The sequence below is a fragment of the Gossypium raimondii genome, chromosome 3 (genome assembly GCF_025698545.1).
Source record: "Gossypium raimondii isolate GPD5lz chromosome 3, ASM2569854v1, whole genome shotgun sequence".
NCBI classification, from domain to species: domain Eukaryota; kingdom Viridiplantae; phylum Streptophyta; class Magnoliopsida; order Malvales; family Malvaceae; genus Gossypium; species Gossypium raimondii.
The window spans coordinates 7,854,121-7,875,543 of record NC_068567.1 but is presented as its reverse complement, the minus strand read 5'-3'; the positions used below and the strand labels follow the sequence as shown (position 1 = coordinate 7,875,543).

The window sequence follows — 21,423 nt, the reverse complement described above, 5'->3', positions numbered from 1 at the left end:
GTATTAGATTATGGGCTCGAGAGAAAAATGGAGTTTAATATCATAGGGATTAAAATAGGATAAAATAATTAATTAGTTAGTAATAATAAATAAATTAAATAATTATGGTATTAATAATCGAGGCATTAGTAAAGTTTAATAGGGATAATTTGAAATAGTGGTTAAAGTAGAGGTTAAATGTGTAAATTAAGACTAGTGGTTAAAAAAAAGGGAGCTATTAGAACAAGGAAAAAATAAGAGAGGACTCAGAGTAAATAGCCCAAATTTTAAAGAAGTTAGTTGGCTATAAAAAGCCACCCATCCCCCGTTTATTTTTATTTTATTTCCCTCCAAGTTTTTTCATTTTAAGAATTTTTTAATTTAGATTGAAAATTTTTTCTCAAAATTTTCTGCATTTTGTATATTTTCTTAGCATCCAAACACCTCATATTCCTTCAATTTTGCAAGAAAATCGCTTTTTCTCCTCTAATTTTGCACCTAAACTTAATTTATTTTTGCTCAATTGGTATAAATTCGTGGAGATTTTCGACCTAAAGATAAATATATTGTTTTCTTATGTTTTAAATTTTTATTAGGTGCTTTATTCGTGTTTTTAATTGTTGCATGTGTGGGTGAGCTTTAATGGCTGAAGAATTAAAAGGTTGGTGTATATATAATATGTATAGAGGTCTGGTTATATATATGCATGGGTTCAGTATATAATATTTATGCATGGGCTTTGTTATATATATATATATATATATTATATGCTTGGGTTTTGTTATATATACCATATATATACGTGGGTCTTGATTATATAATATATATGTATATGGGTCTTGTTTTATAAGAAATATATATATTTGTATATGGTTTTGTAATGTTTGCAAACATATATAAAAAAATATAATGCAGACTTTTATAACATGCAAATTTTATTGATAATGCACATTTATGTATGTACGAACCCTTAAGTGAATTATGAGTTTTACGACATTGCAAGCTTTGATTAGTGCAAAATTATATTATTGTGAAATGCAAGTGCGAGCTCAAAAATAGTGCGAGCCAATTATATTGTGTAATAAAATGTGATTAAATAGATATGTTGGCAATTTGAACATTTGAAACTATTGGATATCATTGGCATGATATAGGATTGTGAGTACTCACCCTTTTTATTATGTGTTGGGCATTATGGCTCGGAGATAGCGTTGGAGAGATAAGGGAATGTCGAGCATAGCTCTATTCACCATAGATAGCATGGTGTGTTTGGAGATTGTGAGCATACGTGCTACACTTACACGGAGATAGCGTACGACTTTATGAGTCATGTGGAGTGTTTTGGAGACTCGTTTATCCAATGAGTATATAATATAACTATGTTTCATATTCATGAATTGCCAATATATCACTGAGTTGAGTATGAAAATTGTGTTATATGTGAATTTTTAAAGTATGTTTAAATCCTAACATGTTTGGTGTGTATATTTGTGTTGTATGCATGTGTACTCACTAAGCTTTACCAAGATCACACTCTTTACTTTACCTTGCAGATAAATAGTTCACGGGTTAGCGAGAAAGGTGACAAATCGGTGATCCATCACAAGACATTTTTTTTAGAGTATGTGTGTTGAGCTTTTAACTTTGAAGTGAAGACATTTTTTAGAGTATTAGAATTAGAGTACTAGAATTAGACTTAAGACTTTTTAAATAAAATTTTCAACGGGTTGTAAACAAACATTTCAAACTATTTAACTTTGGGATTTTTGAAAGTTATAATTGCTTGCTTGATTGCTAATCTGGATGGTTTTAACTACTTGTTTAATGTGATGATAATGAAATGAACTAACAAATTTTTGCAGCTAAGGGAGATCGCCGAGTATTAAGGTACGCCCTATACATTCTGATTGTGTGAATGAAATGATTAATTTAGAAAAGCATGCACTTAAGTCTAATTCCCTATATGAAATATTCTGCAATTGTGTGGTGTCTATGGTTGGTTGGTGTGGTTCGTAAAGTTTTAAATGGAGAGTTACCTCGGTGGCTAATGTGACATTCGAAATTCGGGTCGGATCGTCCCAGTCAGGTTTGGGGCGTCACACCAAAAGTTCTAGCTCAGGAAATTGATGTCGTGTCGCGACATAGCCAAGGTGTGTCGCGATACAGGCTGAACGTGGGACACAAGTACTATAAATGTAACATCCCGAAATAGGGCCTAAACGGAACAGTGGTTGCGAAACCACAAATTTGAGATAGAAATTTTATTGTGATTAATTTTTATGATTTACCGATTGATTGGATGCATGTGTTAGAATACCGATAAGAAATTTCAACGATTGCATGTCTGAATTGCATATTAGGGTTTAATTGCAAAAGTGGGTAAATATGAGTTTTAGATGATAAAGGGTTTAATTGAAGTACATAATTGAAGTAGAGGTCCTTAAATATTAATTAGACCATTAAATTTTCATGGACAAAAATGGACATGCATAGATAAAAATAACTAAAGTTTTAATGAAGGGCATTTTAGTCATTTGGTAATAAAAAGAATTAAAAGGGAAAAAGATGGCAAAATGTGGTCATCTTCTCCATAAGGGCCGAAAATTCAAGGGACACCATAGCTAGGGTTTCTTCACTTTCTCAAGCTCATAGTAAGTGCATCCAAGCCCTGTTTTTAATGTTTTTTTTTTACGTTTTTGGAGTCATTGTAGCTCGATTTAGCTTATTCTACCATTAATTCATGTTAGGGTTCATACTTGGAAAAATACCCATAGGTAAAATGTGTTTATTTTTATGTTTTATGGTAGAATATGAAGCTTAAAATTATGTTAAACAACTTTTGCTAGGCGATTTTAAGTGAAAACGAGTAAAACGACATAATCGGTAAAAATACCTAATATTCATAAGTAAATGTTAGAGTGGGAATTTGATGTTGCCATGAAGGGAAAGATGTTTAGTATGTCATAAAACATAAGCATAAGGGATGAAGTTTAATTTTTGAGCTTTGGGGTAAAAGTGTAAATAGGCAAAAGTTTAGGGGTAAAATCATAATTTTGCCAAAGTTCGAGTCAAGGACTGTTTTAATGAATGTGAGCATTAAATAAGCTAAATTTTCTATTATAGATAAAGAAAACGAAATTCGGAGTTAGATCGGGAAAAGAAAAAGGTTGAGGACTAAGTTGCTATATTTGGTCGTACTTTGTACCGAGGTAAGTTTACGGTAAATAAATGCAATATTTCAATAATTATTATTAATGTTTTTATTTTCCAACAATTATGTACTTATTTCATGAAATTATTTAATGTTGACTCAAGTATGAGATGATAGAGAATCAGTGTTAAAAAGTCCCGTTGAAACATTAATAATGTATCGAATACAAATGTCATGACATTAAGGGAATAAGATCCCATGTAAGACCATGTCTGGGACATGGCATTGACATTATTAAGATTATGAGACATCCCACGTAAGACCATGTCTGGGACATGACGTTGGCACCGAGATGAGAGGTCTCCCGTAAGACCATGTTTGGGACATGGCATGGGCACCGATATGAGAACTCCCATGTAAGACCATATCTGGGATATGACATTTGCAGTACAGGAAACATCCCATGTAAGGCCATGTCTGGGACATGGCTTTGGCATGCTATTATCAGACAGGAGACCCGAGTATCCTTAGTATTTCAAGTAGTTCAACGGGCTAGTAAATAAACTATGTTACTTGAAAGTTCAGGTAAAAGCATAATAAACAGATTCAGGTGAGTTATAAGGGTTAATAATATCTCAGTTATTAGTTGAGAAAGAAATTTCAGTAAGGGAGGAGTAAGTTATAATCATGAGTTATTTAGGTAAGCAAGTAAGTGAACAAGTAAGAGAGTAAGTAAAGAAGAAAGTAAAGATCATGATACTTGATGATAATTTATGAGTATAATTATTTATGATATATGTTGTTATTTATTTGCTTGTAAACTTACTAAGCTTTAATGCTTACCCCCTTTATTTTCATTCTTTATTATAGTATCGCCAAGCCAATTCGGGGACTGTAAAGACGTCGGAGATCATTTCACACTATCAACAGACCATCTCGGTATTTTGTGATCGAAACGTTTTAAGTTATGGCATGTATAGGGACTTAGTTATTTTGTGTGTGTCCTTATGATATGTCTAATGATTAGCTATTGAAATTTCTATTTAAGAACATGTTTTGATGTTATGTATGCCTAAATGATAGTTAATACAAAGAAATTATAAAAAAGTAAAAATTTGCAATGGAACAGTGTTTGGACAGCAACATTGATGTGATTTTGAAAAATCACCAAGGATAGTAGAAATGGAATTAAAGAGTGAATGAGATATACAGTTAAAGCTTATTGAGTTTATTTTCATATGAAAGAAACGGTGTAGGCAAACGAATTATATATTATGAGATATTTGAATTTTAGTGAGACAAGGTCAGAATGGTTTTTGAAGTCCCCTATTATGATTTAGAAAATCATTAAAAATTGTACGAAAAGAAGTATCAGTTATAATTTATATGTATAGATTCCTTAGTGAGTCTATTTTCAATAGAAACAAGCAGAAGCACTATATGAAGCCCGTACAATGAGATAATTGATTTTTAGTGAATAGAGGTTAGAACCATTAAACAGTGAAATAGGGGAGACTTTACTGAATAAACTGTACTCTTTGGATAATCCAAAAATTCTGAAAATTCTATGATAAGAAGATATATGAGTCTAGTTTTATGTAAAATTTACGGATCTAAATTTCAAGTTTCGTAACTCGATTTATAATTAAATTAGTGACTATTATGCGAGTAGACAATTTTATTGTGAATAGTGAAATAAATTATTTTGATTTGTTTAAGTATTCGAAAATTTTTTAATGTTCCGGGTTTGGACCCGAACCATTTCCATTGCATGTTTTAGGGTCTCGAGAGCTCTTTTTAGGGACATATTAATTGAACGTAAGAGAATTAATTTTTTTAAAAGTAAATTTTTATGCTCCGATCTAGTAAGTTAAGTTAGGTAACGCCTCGTGCTTGACTCCGGCAATGGTCTCAGGTAAGGGGTGTTACAGTAAAGGCTAAAATTGTCTGTGCAATCAATTATTTTTGGGATTAGGGCTTCCAATTGACCTAGTTAGGGGTTTTAAACATTAGCATAAATAGTAAGGCTATTCCCAACATATGCGGGAAGTTTTTAGGAGCCGTAATTAGTAGATTTAGGTTTTCAGTTTATTCTCCTTTCCATTTTGAAATACTCATGTTCTTTTTGACTAGGTTCTGGTTGAACCTAAGTCTTTTCAATTAAAGTATTCAATATTTTCTTTTACTGTTCATTCACAAACATCAAGGTCTATCAACGATTATGAGATTATGCCACTCCGATCACATCTGATTCAATAGATTGAGCAATTACTTACCTTTCTCTTATTTAATTTATTCATGCTCTTTTACATGTTTAAATTAAATTTAAGAGTTATGACATCTAGATCCATGAGAGGCTAGGAAAATTAACGAATGAATGTAGGAGTAGTTAACAGAAGAATGTGGGTTTCCTAAGGGGGTTGACTAATTTTAAATAATTTATTCTTAAACTTAGAATTGATAAAACTAGGAGGTAATTTAGGTGAAATGAGGCCGGGAGATAAGTTTGCGGAGTACATCGTGATTTATCCATGTAACAGCTCGTTTTCAGAGGTGTCGAAAACTATGGTTTTGAGACCACGATTCCAAAAATTTTGTAATAATTTAAATATTTATTTAATTTTTATGAGCATTTATTAAGGTTATATTAAAATTTGGTTAAGAAATTTTAAGGTTTAAATAGTTAATTAGGTAAAATGGACTAAATTGTAAAATATCAAAAGTTGAATTCTATTTGTTAAAGGGGTCAAATGGCTATGAAAATTTTAACTAATGGAATTAGATGGTAATAATACCATATCTTAAGTTAGTGGATGTTTATGGATAGGTTTTAGTGTAATTTTGATGGTTTTTAAAGGTTAAATTGGTAATTTAGTAAATAAACATAAAATTAAACTAACTAAAATCATCATCTTCTTCATTTTGGTGATGGGAAAATTGAAACACTATTAGAGGAAGTTAGAAGCTTTTGGGAAAGTTGAGTTCATTGCATGATCAAGAAATGAATCAATCGGACTTAAATCGAGGAAAAGCAAAAACGTTGGAGTAGTCATCGATTTCATTTTTACAATCGTTTTTGTTGAGGTAAGTTTGTATTTCATTTTAAAATATTACATTTGAATTTATAAGATTAATTGATATCTTTATATATGTATCTATGCATTGATGTTTAAAATTTTTTGGATTTGAGAAAAGAAAAGGACCGTGATTGAAATACATCATGGTATTATACTCTAAAAGGAAAAGACCATGGTCGAAAGATACTATGGTATTACATTTGGTATTTTGAATCAATGAAAAGGTTGAAAAGGATGTTATTTGAAAAGGATCTCAAATGAAAATATTGAAAAGATGTTATCCAAAAATGATATCAAATGAAAAGGTTGAAAAAGATGTTATCTGAAAAGGATAACAAATGAAAAGGATGTATCTGAAAAGATATCATGGAATGAACTATTAAGTATAGATTTTTATGTGATATGAAATGGTTATGTACTTTTGAATTGAAAAGGAAGATGATTTTGTGTGTGATTGATGATTTATATATTGAAATCTTATGCATGATATGTTACATGTTATGAGTAATATGTTCTTTTATATGTATAGTTACTAACTTGTGAAGTGGTGTGATTAGGAAGAAATGTGAATATAGGGAATAAAAAATGCTTGAATGGTTTAATCATGAAATTATTTATTTGGCAAGTTTGAGTTTCTCTTATACGAGTTTACTAAGCACCGTATTGCTTACGTAGTTGTTTTTCTCTATCTTGTAGATCTTCGAAAAGCTTGATTGGTTGGAATCTTGTCGAAGCTCTATCACACTATTTGTCGACCACTTTGGTAGTTTTTGGTTATTTAGACAAACGATTATAAATTGCATGTATAGGACTTTGATGTATTAGGTACTTGAGATTAATTTAAGCATATGGCGCTTTTTGGCTTTATTTGCACTTAGTTGTATATATAGTTTTGGTTTGGCTTGTACATGTTATAACTTTTGGATATGGTCATTGTGATTATGCCTATTTAATGTGTTAAGTTGTAATGGGATAGGTTGAAGTGAAATGGTCTTTTAGTATCCATGTTATGTGATTGTAGTTTGGCATTATAATTTTGTTATTGAATGGTTTTGATGTATGAATTGAGGTGCCTTTGAATGGCATATTGGTTAGAACTTATAAGATGATTTATTTGTTATGTTTTGAGAGTGTTTGGAGTGTGTTTTGATCATATGAATGTTTTTGGAAATGGTGTATCTTGGTGTGCAAGAATAGGATTTGAAATGGTTGTTTTAGGGGCAACTTATGCTGCGCACAACTTGGGACACAGGCTATCACACGGACGTGTGTTTGTGTGTCACTAGTGTTTTTAGGTGCAGGTTTCACACGGTCAGAGACACAACCGTGTGTCTCAAGTCAGTATGTAACACGGTCTGGCACATGGCGTACGACACGGCTGTGTGACCTAACATCGAATGCACACACTGTTTGGCACATGGCCTGCGACATGATCGTGTAGCCCTATTTCGAGTACCCACATGGGCTGTGACACAACTGTGTATCCAAACTTCAAATCTTCTCAAAGTTTGAGTTATGTCACACAGCCTGGCCACACGACCGTGTAAACCCTGTTTTCCCAAATTTTCATGTTTTCCCAAAATTTTCAATTTTGTTTCAAATTGATCCTTGAGTGTTTCCAAGTTGTTTTTAGGGCCCGAAGGCTTGGTTTAAGGCCCAATAATGTATTTTTACTATGGTTATATTAAGTTGTTGGATGTTGATATTAAATTGCATAACTGTTTTTTTAAAGTTAAACGTTCTAATTTGTATGGTAAGGCTTCGTAACCCTAATCTAGTGATGGAGATGTGTTAGGGGTGTTATATTTAATGGTATTAGAGCTACGATTTAGTTAGTTCTCGGGCTAAACCTAGCATGTATTGTGTATAGAATACATGCCATTTTATAACCCGTAATTGTGTGATAACTCTCGACTTAAATTGATTATATTTTTCATATAGATAAAAGATGTTGTCCAACTAAGCTGATTCTGATAAAGTTGAGAGGAATGCTTGAGCCTCCGTTCAAGGGGCTGCTAGTAGTGGGCCCATTTCTGAAGGACGAGAAATTGAGGCATGCGAAGCTTTTTTCCATATGATGTTTGAATGGTTCTTCGATTTTATTCGAACAAATCCGATGGCTTAATGACCTCCACCCCCTCCTATACCCCAACCAGTTCCTCCTATTCCTCAAGGTTTGGAATAGGTACGTAGAAATAGGCTTCCGGTTGATAAAATTCGTAAATACAGGGTAGATGAATTTTATGGTACAAAAAAAGATGACCCGTAAAAAGCTAAATTTTGGTTAGAGAATACTATTAGAGTTTTTGATGAACTGACTTGTTCTCCCAACGACAGTTTAAAATGTGTGATATCTTTGTTAAAAAACTCAACATATTAGTGGTGGAACACTTTGATAGCTGTGGTATCGAAGGAACGAGTATATTGAGACTTTTTCCAAACTGAATTAAAAAAGAAATATGTCAGTTAGTGGTATCTTGCTAAGAAGAGGAAAGAGTTTCTAGAACTGAAGTAAGTTGTAGAACCGTAGCTGAATATGAAAGAGAATTTGTATGGATTAGCAAATATGCTCGGGAATGTATTCCATCAAAGGCTGTTATGTGTACCCAGTTTGGAGATGGATTGAATGAAGATATCCGACTACTTGTCTGGATACTTAAGTTGAAAGAATTTGTTGCGTTGGTGGATCAAGCACATAAAGTGGAAGAACTTAGCAAAGGAAAAAGAAAGGCAGATACTGAAGTCTAAGACACGGGTAAATGACTAGTGGGAACATCTTTTTCTTCTCTTTCAAAGAAAATAAAAGGATTTCGCAGCCGTACATCAGCTTCATCTGAATTTCCTAGAAGAGAGCGAGAAAGGCAGACTAGCTCGAGATCTTAGGCTACCCTAACTGCTAGTGTTGGCAATGTTTGAAATGTTAACAAACTAGATTGTCAACATTGTGGCAGGAAACATTATGGGGAATACCGGGCAAAAGTAGGGTCATGTTTTAAATGTGGCTCGTTCGATCACTTGCTCTGTAATTGCCCAGAGTTGTCTAACAGAGATAAAGCTCAAAATGCCTGTTCGGGGAATACACCTTTTAAAGGTAAGCCATCGAAGAGTAGTGGAAATGCTAGAGTTAGTTGTAGTGGCACTAAAGACACTATAGTTCGATTTGAGGCACGAGCACCGACTAGGGCTTATGCAATTCAAGCTGAAGAAGATGCTTGTGCACTTGATGTGATTGTCAATACATTTTCTATCTTTGATGTTAATGTTTATGCTTTGATTGACTCGAGGTCAACACATTGATATATATGCATGACATTAGTGTCAGATAAGAACATACGTGTTGAGGCAACTGAATTTGTGATCAAAGTAACTAACCTGTTAGGGCGGTATGTGTTAGTTGATAAAATTTGTAGAAACTGTCCTCTAAAAATTCAAGATTGCAACTTTTTGGCTAATTTGATGTTATTACCATTCGATGAATTTGATGTGATTCTTGTTATGGATTGGTTGACTCTACAAGATGTTGTTGTGAACTGTAGACGAAAATAAGTTATTTTGAAATGTCAGAATGGTGAAATAGTCAGGGTTGAATCAGACAGATGTGATAGTACCACCAATATTATTTCCACTTTGTCAGCTCGAAAATGTGTCCAAAAATTTTGCTAGGCGTATTTATCTTATATATTCGATACTAGAGTTTTAGAATTGAAGCTGGAATAAGTTTCAACTATTTGTGATTTTGTGGACGTGTTTCCAGAAGAGTTGCCAAGATTACCGCCAATTAGAGAGGTTGAATTTTCTATTGAGTTAGTACTGGGAATTTCATCCCGTATAGAATGACACCGTCTGAGTTAAAAGAGTTGAAAGCAAAGTTACAGGAGTTGGCAGATAAATGATTCGTTTGACCTAGTTTTTCTCCCTGGGGTACACTTGTATTATTTGTGAAGAAAAAAGACGAGTTGATGCGGTTTTGTATTGATTATCGACAACTTAATAAACTGACAATCAAAAACAAATATCTGTTGCCACATTTTGATGATTTGTTTGATCAACTAAAAGATGTGACAATATTTTCAAAGATTGATCTCCGTTTTGGATATTATTAGCTTTGGGTTAGAGATTCAGATGTGTCGAAAACAACTTTCAAGACTAGGTACGAACATTATGAATTCTTAGTTATGCCATTTGGTTTAACAAATGCACCTGCTGTGTTTATGGATTTGATGAACAGAATATTTTGGCTGTACTTAATATAATTAGTATTTAAATTATACGATTCAATAATAAATTTTTTTATATTGAATTTTGATTTGATGGATTGAATTAATTGAATTAAAAGTTAGTATAAGTGGTTCAGTTCAAAAGTCAAGTGATTATTGAAAATGAGGTATTAGGACCATATTTCTATATTTTAAAGCCGTAAATATATTTATTAAATATTTACAGAGTCATATTATAGGTGAATTGAAGTTTGGCCCGGTAATTTTGACGATTGATTGCTTAATTTAGGTAAAATGATTAAATTGTAAAAGAGCTAAAAGTTAATCGCTATAGATTTAAAATAGTAAAGGGACCAAAATGGTAATTAAACCATGGTCAAAAAGTCCAAGCGGTGGTGATATGATTATAATCCACTAACTTTTTGGCTAATTTCTCATTTAGTCTTAATTAGTTTAGGATTAAATTGAAAGTTAAGCTTGTTTAGTTAAAATTTAAAATAATTGAAAGGCCAGTTGTGCAATTAAACCTTCCTTGGTTGGTAATTATACCATATACTTATATTATGGACATCTATGAACATGATTTAATATTTTTACAGGTTATATTAATAGGGTAATTTAGTAAAAGTTAAAAATTAAAGTTAAATTAAAGAAATTAAAAGAAATTATTTCATTTACCTTTCTTCTTCGTGGGTAGAAAGCCGAAACACCATGGCTAGGGCATGGGAAGCTTCGACCAAGCTTTGATTGCATGATAGGTAAGTGAAATCTCACTCGATTTTAGTAATTTTTATGTTTTTGGGCTCGTATTACCTTAATCTAGTTAACATAGGGACTAATTTCTAAAACTTTCAAATGTTTTGGATTATGCCAATGATGAATTTGAGTTATTCTTGAAGTTTTATGATGGATTATTAAGCTCGGTTGTTAAATAGGACTATTTTAGAAAGTACTTTTTGTTAATTTTAATGTTTAAGGACTAAAATGTGGAAGTGGTAAAAGTACAAGGAGTTGATGTGAAATAACATCATGTATGGGCTGTAGAGAAATAGTGAATAATTTGGCCGAAATGAGATTTGAATAAAAATGGTTAAATGACATGTGTTGGGCTTAGGGACTAAATTGTATAAAAGTAAAAGGTTAAGGGCAATTTTGTAAAAATTTCAAAAAGGACTTAATTGCATAAAATGAATTAATATTTCTGTTAAAATTAGTGAATTGAATGAAGTTATTATTTTAGATCCTAAACGAGTGGAAAACTGAGGGAAAGAGAAAATTATCAAATAGCTCCTATACTTTGCCGTTGTTGCAATTTAGCTTGGTAAGTTCATACGGTTTAAATTTAGTACATTTATAAATGTATTATACCTCTTAATTGTATAATTTTTGAATTATATTGATATGTGTAATTGGAAATTGAAAATAATGAATGGACACAACGTCGATTATTGATTGAGCTATTGTGGACCGTTACTACGAATCAGACCTGTAAGTTTGTTCGGCTTTTAATTTAATATCTATATGAATTGTATAATGATAAGCTATAGAATAAATGATTTAATTGTTATAATAATGATATGAAATTACTCGGAAAATGTCTCTTGAATTACTATGTTTGAGCTTGTTGAACGCGAGATAGAGTACAACTGAATGATGGCGTGTTATGTAATAGCCTAAATTCAAGGTCATCGGAACAGTGGTTTCGTAACCACAAATATGATTTTAAAGAGAAATTTATTTTAATATTTTTGCATGAATATTGATATGATAGGAAAATCGTATGAAAATATCGATAGAAAAATTTTACCGATTTAATGGTTAGTTAGAAAAAGAAATTATTGAAGAAATTGGGTAAAAACAAGGTATCGAGACCTTGATCTCGTACAACCGAGTAAAAATTATTTTTATAAATATTTATGAAATGTTAGTAATATGGCATTAAAATTTCGTTAGAAAATTTTAATGTTTGGGTAGTCAATTAAGTGAAAAAGACTAAGTTGAAAAAGGTGTAAAAGTTACAGAAGGATTAAATAGCTTAATTGTTAAATGAGGAGGGACATAAATTGCAAATAAGCCCAAAAGGAGATATTTTGGGCGGCATAAGCTGAGAAAATCAGGAGAATTAGTGAAATAAGGGTAAAATGAGAAAATAACAAATTTTACTAACATAAAAATAGAACCAAATTGGAATATCTAGAATTCTCTTCATATTTTCTTCATTATCATTAGCCAAAAACATCCTAAGGGTTTATTCAAGCAGGTACTTCATAATTTTGGCACCAAGTGAGTTAATCCTTGCCTTTTTCTTGTAATTTTTGTGTTTCTAAGACTTTTACAACTAGGTCCTATTACTAAATTCATTAGTTTTTGATTTTATGAATAAAATTGAAAGTTGCTATGAATATGTGCTGGAATTTTATGATGAAATATCATGAAATTGAAGCTTTAATTTTTTATGAGATGATTTTATTAGGTAATTTCAATAGAAATTAATTTGTAGGACTTAATTGTGAAAAAGTTTGGAATTAAACTCTAGTGCTAAAATTCTGATTTCCAAAGGTTATAAAATAGTTTAAAGTTATATAATACAGTGTTAATTGAGAAAAATCAGCTCAATTGAGAGGTTAATTGAGCAGGGATGAAATTATCATTTATTGAAAGCTTAGGGGAAAAATGATAATTAACATCATGCACTAACACAATTTTAGACAACAGCAGTAGGTTAACTTTGAAAAATCACCATCAATTGTGGAAATTGAATTAGAGGATGAATAAAATATGAAATTAAAGTTTATTGAGTCTAGTTTCTTATAAAAGGAACGGTGTAAGCAATGGAATTGTAAAACATGAGATATACTAGATTTTGTGGGACAAGGTCAGAAGGAATTTGGGTTCCCCTATTCTGAATTTTGAAAATCATTAAAAATTGTAAAAATATGATTATGAGTTATAATTTATATGCTTAGAATCCTTAATGAGTCTATTTTCAGAAGAAACAAACGGAAACATCATCCAAATTCTTTACAGTGAGATAATTAATTTTTAGTGAAGAGGGGTTGGAACTGTCAAACAGTGAAATAGGGGAACTTTAAAGAATAAAATGTACTTATTGGCTAAACCAAAAGTTATTAAAATTTTATGGTAAGAAGATATGTGAGTTTAATTTTGGGAAAAATTAGCAGATCTTAATTTGGAGTTCCGTAGCTCAAGATATAAATAATTTAGTGACTATGACTCAGTGAGACATCTTTGAATGCACTATAAATAATAATGAAATTATAGATAATGTTACATATGAACATGAAATGTATTAGATTAATGATTAAATTTATTTATTTAGATCCAGAAAATTGAAATACGAAGCTAGATCGAGGAAAAGAAAAAGTTCGGGATTAGTAGATTTTTTATTACGAACAAGTATCAAGGTAAGTTAGTGTAACTTGAATTATATTCTTAAGTGCTTGAAACGTTTGTTATTGATGTGAATATGATTTGAATGTTCATTGTATGAAAATTGATGAAACATTGATATATTTGATAAAAAGGGGAAGAAATCCCTGTTGAATGGAAGAAAAATTCGATGGATCTTTGAAATAGAATTGACGGTAAAAAGGATCTAGCCTGGACGGGTGATCCTATCCTGATATAGCCCTCCCGAAGAATATGTGGAAAGTGGATTTAGCCCGGACGGGTAATCTGAATTAGGGTCTAAATTTAGCCTGGACTAGTAATCTCGACAATACTCTATGAGTTTATATTACAAGGGATTTAGCCTGGACGGGTAATCCCGCTATAAGGATGAGGTTCGCGAGAGTGTGTTCTCTAAAATGGAAATGTGCGCACATGAATATGAATTGACGGACCCGGATTTGTACACTAAAGTGTACCCTTCAAAATCCATCAAAATTCCGAGAAGTTCAACGGGAGAAATATGGAAAAATAACAAGGGAATGAAAATCATGGTATTGATGAGCTCATCAATCGTGATATATATATTATTGATACATGGAATTATTGAACTAACTTAAATGTTGAGTTTGTGCATGTTAGGGGAATAATGTATTGAACGGATGTATGAATGTTTATTGCATTGTATTGAAAATATTAGGTAAGTATAATTCTTGTTACATGAGCTTACTAAGCGCAAAATGCTTACCCTGTTTCCTTTTCTTCTGTTTTGTAGTGTTAAGAGCTCGGAGGTCGAATTTGGTCGGAAACGCATCACACTATCAACGTCAAGATCTCGGTATATAAAGAAACTTTATTTTGGAAATCAAGGGCATGTATAAGCTAGTAAAGTAAATGTTAATGTGAAATGAATGTATGGTTAGCCATTGGTATGGCTAACAAATTTTGGTTTTGGTATGTGATGAGGTTATCTTATGAATATGTTAAATCTATTTTGAAAATATGTTGAAATGGATTGGTTGTGTTTGATTAGTCTCGGTTTAAAATTGTAGGGAAGGTTAGAAATTTATAAAGGGGTTATATTGAGTTCCAAAAAAAATATTGGAATTTTGCAAAAAAATTTCTTATGGTTTCGATTTATCTCGATTTGGTCCCGATGTATGTTTTGAGCTTCGGAGGCCCAACCAAGGGACGTCATGACATGTTTTGATAAATGAATAGTATTTAACTCGTAATAATAGAAAATTAATTTGGTAAAATCTGGTAATGCCTCATACCCTATTTCGGTGACGAATACGGGTAAGGGGTATTACATTTGTTGGTATCAGAGCCACGGTTTAGCCGATTTTTCTGACTGAAGTAGCAAATATGGGATTAGCTATACATGCCATTTAAATTATTATTGATAGTGTGATATCTCCTTACCATTTGAAATGTGATTTTCTTATAGTAAATGCCTGCCGACCGAGCTCAACCCGAGGAAGTCGGGAGTCATGCTCCGGCTTCAGAACGAAGAGAAGTTGAAGCTACTAGTAGTAAAAGGTCCAAGACAAGGGACTGAAGTGAAGAGGCTATAGTGGCCTTTTATCAAATGATGAATGAATGATTTACTCAGTATATAAGAACTAACCCTATAGTGCAGCAAGCTCAAGCTCCTCCTCTTCCTCCTCCACCGGTTCTCGAGATTTCACATGTTACAGGTACTGAATCTATCAGAAAAGGGAAAGCTCCGGTTGATAAAATAAGAAAATATGGGGCAGAAGAATTCAAAGCTGCAGTTGATGATGATCCCGAATGGGCTGAGTTTTGGTTAGAAAATACTACTCGTGTTTTGGAGGAATTATCTTGCACACCAGAAGAGTGTTTGAAATGTGCAGTATCATTGCTAAAAGATACAGCTTACCATTGGTGGAATACTAAAGCTTCAGTTGTTTCGAAAGAAGAAATTACATGGGAATTCTTTCAGACCGAGTTCAAGAAGAAATATATTAGTCAGAGGTTCCTCGATCGGAAGAGAAAAGAATTTTTTGAGCTGAAACAGGGTAAAAAATCAGTATCTGAGTATGAAAGAGAATTTTTTCGATTGAGTAAATATGCTCGGGAATGGATACAATCAGAAGCCGAAATGTGCAAACGATTCGAAGAAGGGTTGAATGAAGAAATTAAGCTATTGATCAGAATTCTTGAAATTCGAGAGTTTGCTACATTGGCAGAGAGAGCTTATAAAGTAGAAGAATTGAGCAAAGAAAAGAAACAGGCTGAGAGGGAAGCTCGAATTTTTAGTAAAAGATCGATGGAAAAATCCTAGTTTTCTGCCTCAAAGAAATTGAAGAAATTCCAGGATCGCTCTACCTCAGCTACTGGGTATTCGGGTAGAGAGCGAGGTTTTCAACGCACTAATCCAAGACCTTCCACTCCATCAGTGACCAGTGTTGGCAGTGTTGGTACCCCTAAGCCGAGATGCCAGTACTGTAATAAAAATCATTTTGGTGAATGCCGATTAAAGAACGGGGCTTGTTACCGACGTGGTTCTTTAGATCATTTCCTCAGAGATTGTCCAGAAAGGGGTGAAAAAGAAGCTGAACAGACATCGAAGCCAAGTAATCTAGTTTCGAGGGGTAGACCACCTCGACCATCTAGTAATGTCAGTGGTAGCCGAGGAGCTACGAAAGATACTGCAGGCAGGCCTGAGGCATGAGCACCTACTAGGACATATGCCATCCGTACTAGAGAAGATGCTTCAGCACCCGATGTTATTATTGATACATTTTCTTTACTTGATACTGATATTACTGCATTGATTGATCCTAGTTCTACACATTCATACATATGCAAAAAATTAGTATTTGTTAAAAAATTATCTATTGAACCTACTGAATTTGTGGTTAAAGTCTCGAACCCCCTAGGCCAGTTTGTGATTGTAGATAAAGTTTGTAAAAATTTTCCACTGATGATAAAAGGTATTTGTTTTCCGGTTGACTTGATGTTATTGCCTTTTGATGAGTTCGATGTGATATTGGGTATGGATTGGCTAACTCAGCATGATGCAGTAGTAAACTGTAGATAGAAATATATTGTGCTGAAGTGTCAGAATGGAGAATTACTTCGGGTTAAATCTGATCAAACAGAGGAATTACCTAATGTGATTTCAGTTATAACAGCTCAGAGGTGTGTCTGAAAAGGGTATAATGCCTATTTGGCATATGTGTTAGACACTAAGGTATCTGAGTCAAAGATACAAGCAGTGCCAGTTGTATGTGAATTTTCTGATGTGTTTCCAAAGGAATTACCGGGGTTGCCACCAGAAAGAGAAGTGGAATTTTCTATAGATCTGATTTCGGAAACTACTCCAATCGCCATAGCTCCGTATCGTATGGATCCTACGGAATTAAAAGAGTTAAAGACACAGTTGCAAGAACTTGTTGACAGGGGCTTTGTTTGACCAAGTCATTCACCTTGGGGTGCTCCGGTTCTATTTGTCAAAAAGAAGGACGGGTCCTTAAGATTATGTATTGATTACTGACAGCTCAACAAAGTCACTATAAAGAATAAGTACCCATTGCCTCAGATTGACGATCTATTTGACCAGTTGAAGGGTGCCACAGTATTTTCAAAGATTGATCTCCGATCGGGCTACTATCAGTTACGGGTAGAAGAGCCAGATGTGCCAAAGACAGCTTTTAGAACCAGGTATGGGCATTATGAGTTTCTTGTTATGCCGTTTGGGTTGACTAATGCACCTGTAGTATTTATGGACTTGATGAATCGAATATTCAGACCGTACTTAGACAGGTTCGTGGTAGTTTTTATTGATGATATTTTTGTCTATTCCCGAGAGGAAAATGAGCATGCAGAACATTTGAGAATTGTGTTGCAAATTCTGCGAGAAAAGCAACTATATGCTAAATTCAGTAAATGTGAATTTTGGCTTCGAGAAGTGGGTTTTCTTTGACATATTGTATCTACAGAAGGCATCAGGGTAGATCCGAGTAAAATCTCAGCTATTATTAATTGGAGTCCACCGAAAAATATATCTGAGGTTAGAAGTTTCTTGGGTTTTGGCTGGTTATTATCAGAGATTTGTACAGTGGTTCTCTATGATAGCTTCTCCGATGATCCGTTTATTACAGAAAGATGTTAAATTTGAGTGGACTGATGAATGCCAGTAGAGTTTTGACCGATTGAAAGATTTGTTAATGAAAGCACCTGTGTTGGTACAACCTGAACCGGGTAAAGAATTTATTATTTATAGTGATGCATCATTAAATGGTTTAGGTTGTGTCTTGATGCAAAAAGGTAAAGTTATAGCCTATGCTTCGAGACAACTTAAGACACATGAAAGAAATTACCCGGTGTATGATCTTAAATTAACTGCTATTATATTTGCATTAAAAATATAGCGACATTACTTGTATGGTGAGAAATGTCATATTTATACTGATCATAAAAGTCTGAAATATCTGATGACACAGAAAGATTTGAATTTGAGACAGCGTAGGTGGCTTGAATTGATAAAGGACTATGATTTGATTATTGATTACCATCTGGGTAAGGCTAATGTTGTTGCTGATGATTTAAGTCGAAAATCTCTGTTTGCTTTGCGAGCTATGAATGCTCGATTGTCTTTGGTTGATGATGGTTCATTCGTAGTTGAGTTGAGAGTTAAACCGAAATTTCTACAACAAATATATGAAGCTCAAAAAAATGATGAGAAGCTACAGGCTAAACGGGTACAATGTGAGTTAGGTAATGATTTAGAATTTTAGATTGGGACTGATGGTTGTTTATTATTCAGAGGCAGAGTATGTGTACCGAAGAATTCAGAGCTTGTACAGAAGATTTTACATGAGGTACACAGTGGTATTATGTCCGTGCATCCGGGAGGTAATAAAATGTATAATGATTTGAAGAAAATGTACTAGTGGCCAGGTATGAAACATGATATTTCTGAGTTTGTATCAAGAAGTCTGATATGTCAACAGGTCAAAGTAGAACATCAAGTACCTTCGGGGTTACTTCAGCCAATCACTATACCGGAATGGAAGTGGGAAAGAATTATTATGGATTTTATGTCGGGATTACCAATGTCTCTGAAGAAGAAAGATGCCATTTGGGTGATCGTTGATCGATTAACAAAATCAACACATTTTATCCAAGTACGTATGGATTATTCCCTAGATAAATTGGCTAAACTTTATATATCTGAGATTGTCAGGCTACATAGAGTGCCAATCTCCATTATATCAGATAGAGATCCTAGATTTACATCTCGTTTCTAGGACAAATTGCAAGAAGCCTTGGGTACTTAGTTGTATTTCAGCACTACATTTCATCCTCAGATAGACGGCCGATCTGAGCGTGTAATTCAGGTACTGGAAGATATGCTCCGATGTTGTATATTAGAGTTTGAACGTAATTGGGAGAAGTATCTACCTTTGATTGAATTTGCTTATAATAACAGTTATCAGTCCAGTATTAAAATGGCTCCGTATGAAGCTTTGAATGGTAGAAAATGTAGAACACCATTATATTGGACAGAGCTCAGGGAAAAAAAGATACATGGGGTTGATATGATCCGAGAAACAAAAGAAAAAGTCATGGTGATTCGAGATAGTCTAAATGCAGCTTCCGATCGTCAGAAGTCATATGCTGATCTTAAACGAAAAGAGATTGAATTTTAGGTGGGTGATAAGGTATTCTTAAAAATGTCTCCTTGTAAGAAAGTTCTTCGATTCGGTCGAAAGGGTAAATTGAGTCCAAGATTTATCGAGCCATATGAAATCATAGAAGGAATTGGACCGGTCGCTTATCGATTGACATTACCATCGGAACTCGATATAATTCATAATGTTTTTCATGTGTCTATGCTACGACGGTATCAATTAGATCCTTCACATGTTATTTCTCCGACAGAAGTGGAGATTCAGCCGGATATGACTTACAGTGAAGAACCGGTCAAGATATTAGTATGGGAAATAAAAGAGCTTAGAAATAAAAAGATAAATTTGGTGAAAGTATTATGGAAAAAACACGGGATTTAGGAAGTGACATGGGAACCGGAGGAGGCAATGAGGAAACAATACCCGAACCTCTTTACTGGTAAGATTTTCGAGGACGAAAATCCTTAAAGGGGGGAGAGTTGTAATAGCCTAAATTCAAGGTTATCAGAACAGTGGTTTCCTAACCACAAATCTGATTTAAAGAGAAATTTATTTTAATATTTTTGGATGAATATTGATATGATAGGAAAATCGTATGAAAATATCGATAGAAAAATTTTACCAATTTAATGGTTAGTTAGAAAAAGAAATTATTGAAGAAATTGGGTAAAAAGAAGGTATTGAGACCTCGATCTTGTAAAACCGACTCAAAAATATTTTTAAAAATATTTATGAAATGTTAGTAATATGGTGTTAAAATTTCGTTAGAAAATTTTAATGTTTGGGTAGTCAATTAAGTGAAAAAGGACTAAATTGAGAAAGGTGTAAGTGTTACAGAAGGATTAAATAGCTCAATTTTTAAATGAGGAGGGACATAAATTGCAAATAAGCCCAAAAGGAGATATTTTGGGCGGCATAAGCTGAGAAAAATCAGGAGAATGAGTGAAATAAGGGTAAAATGGAAAAATAACAAATTTACTAACATAAAAATAGGACCAAATTAGAATATCTAGAATTCTCTTCATATTTTCTTCATTATCATCAGCCAAAAATGTCCTAAGGATTTATTCAAGCAGGCACTTCATAATTTTTGCACCAAGTGAGTTAATCCTTGCCTTTTTCTTGTAATTTTTGTGTTTCTAAGACTTTTACAACTAGGTCCTATTACTAAATTTATTAGTTTTTGATTTTATGAATGAAATTGAAAGTTGCTATGAATATGTGCTGGAATTTTGATGATGAAATATCATGAAATTGAGGCTTTAATTTTTTATGAGATGATTTTATTAGGTAATTTCAATAGAAATTAATTTGTAGGACTTAATTGTGAAAAAGTTTGGAATTAAACTCTAGTGCTAAAATTCTGATTTCCAAAGGTTATAAAATAGTTTAAAGTTATATAATAAAGTGTTAATTGAGAAAAATCAGCTCAATTGAGAGGTTAATTGAGCAGGGATGAGATTATGATTTATTGAAAGCTTAGGGGAAAAATGGTAATTAACATCATGCACTAACACAGTTTGGGACAGCAGCAGTAGGTTAACTTTGAAAAATCACCATCTATTGTGGAAATTGAATTAGGGGATGAATAAAATATGAAATTAAATCTTATTGAGTCTAGTTTCTTATAAATGAAACTGTGTAAGCAATGAAATTGTGAAACATGAGATATACTAGATTTTGTGAGACAAGGTCAGAATGAATTCGGGTTCCCCTGTTCTGACTTTGGAAAATCATTTAAAATTGTAAAAAAATGATTATGAGTTATGATTTATATGCTTAGAATCCTTAATGAGTCTATTTTCAGAAAAAATAAACAGAAACATCATCCAAATTCTTTACAATGAGATAATTAATTTTTAGTGAAGAGGGGTTGGAACTGTCCAACAGTGAAATAGGGGAACTTTAAAGAATAAAATTTACTTATTATC

General features: G+C 32.9%; 1 protein-coding gene across 1 annotated transcript; it reads left to right on the top strand.

Annotated features, from left to right (window-relative positions):
- The first annotated feature begins 15,285 nt into the window (after positions 1–15,285).
- On the top strand, positions 15,286–17,274 carry LOC105795653 (uncharacterized). Its single transcript, XM_012625334.2, has 4 exons — positions 15,286–15,364; positions 15,470–16,059; positions 16,174–16,513; positions 17,045–17,274. The coding sequence occupies exons 1-4, from the start codon at positions 15,286–15,288 to the stop codon at positions 17,272–17,274; spliced, it is 1,239 nt and encodes a 412-aa protein (XP_012480788.2).
- The last annotated feature ends 4,149 nt before the right edge of the window (positions 17,275–21,423 follow it).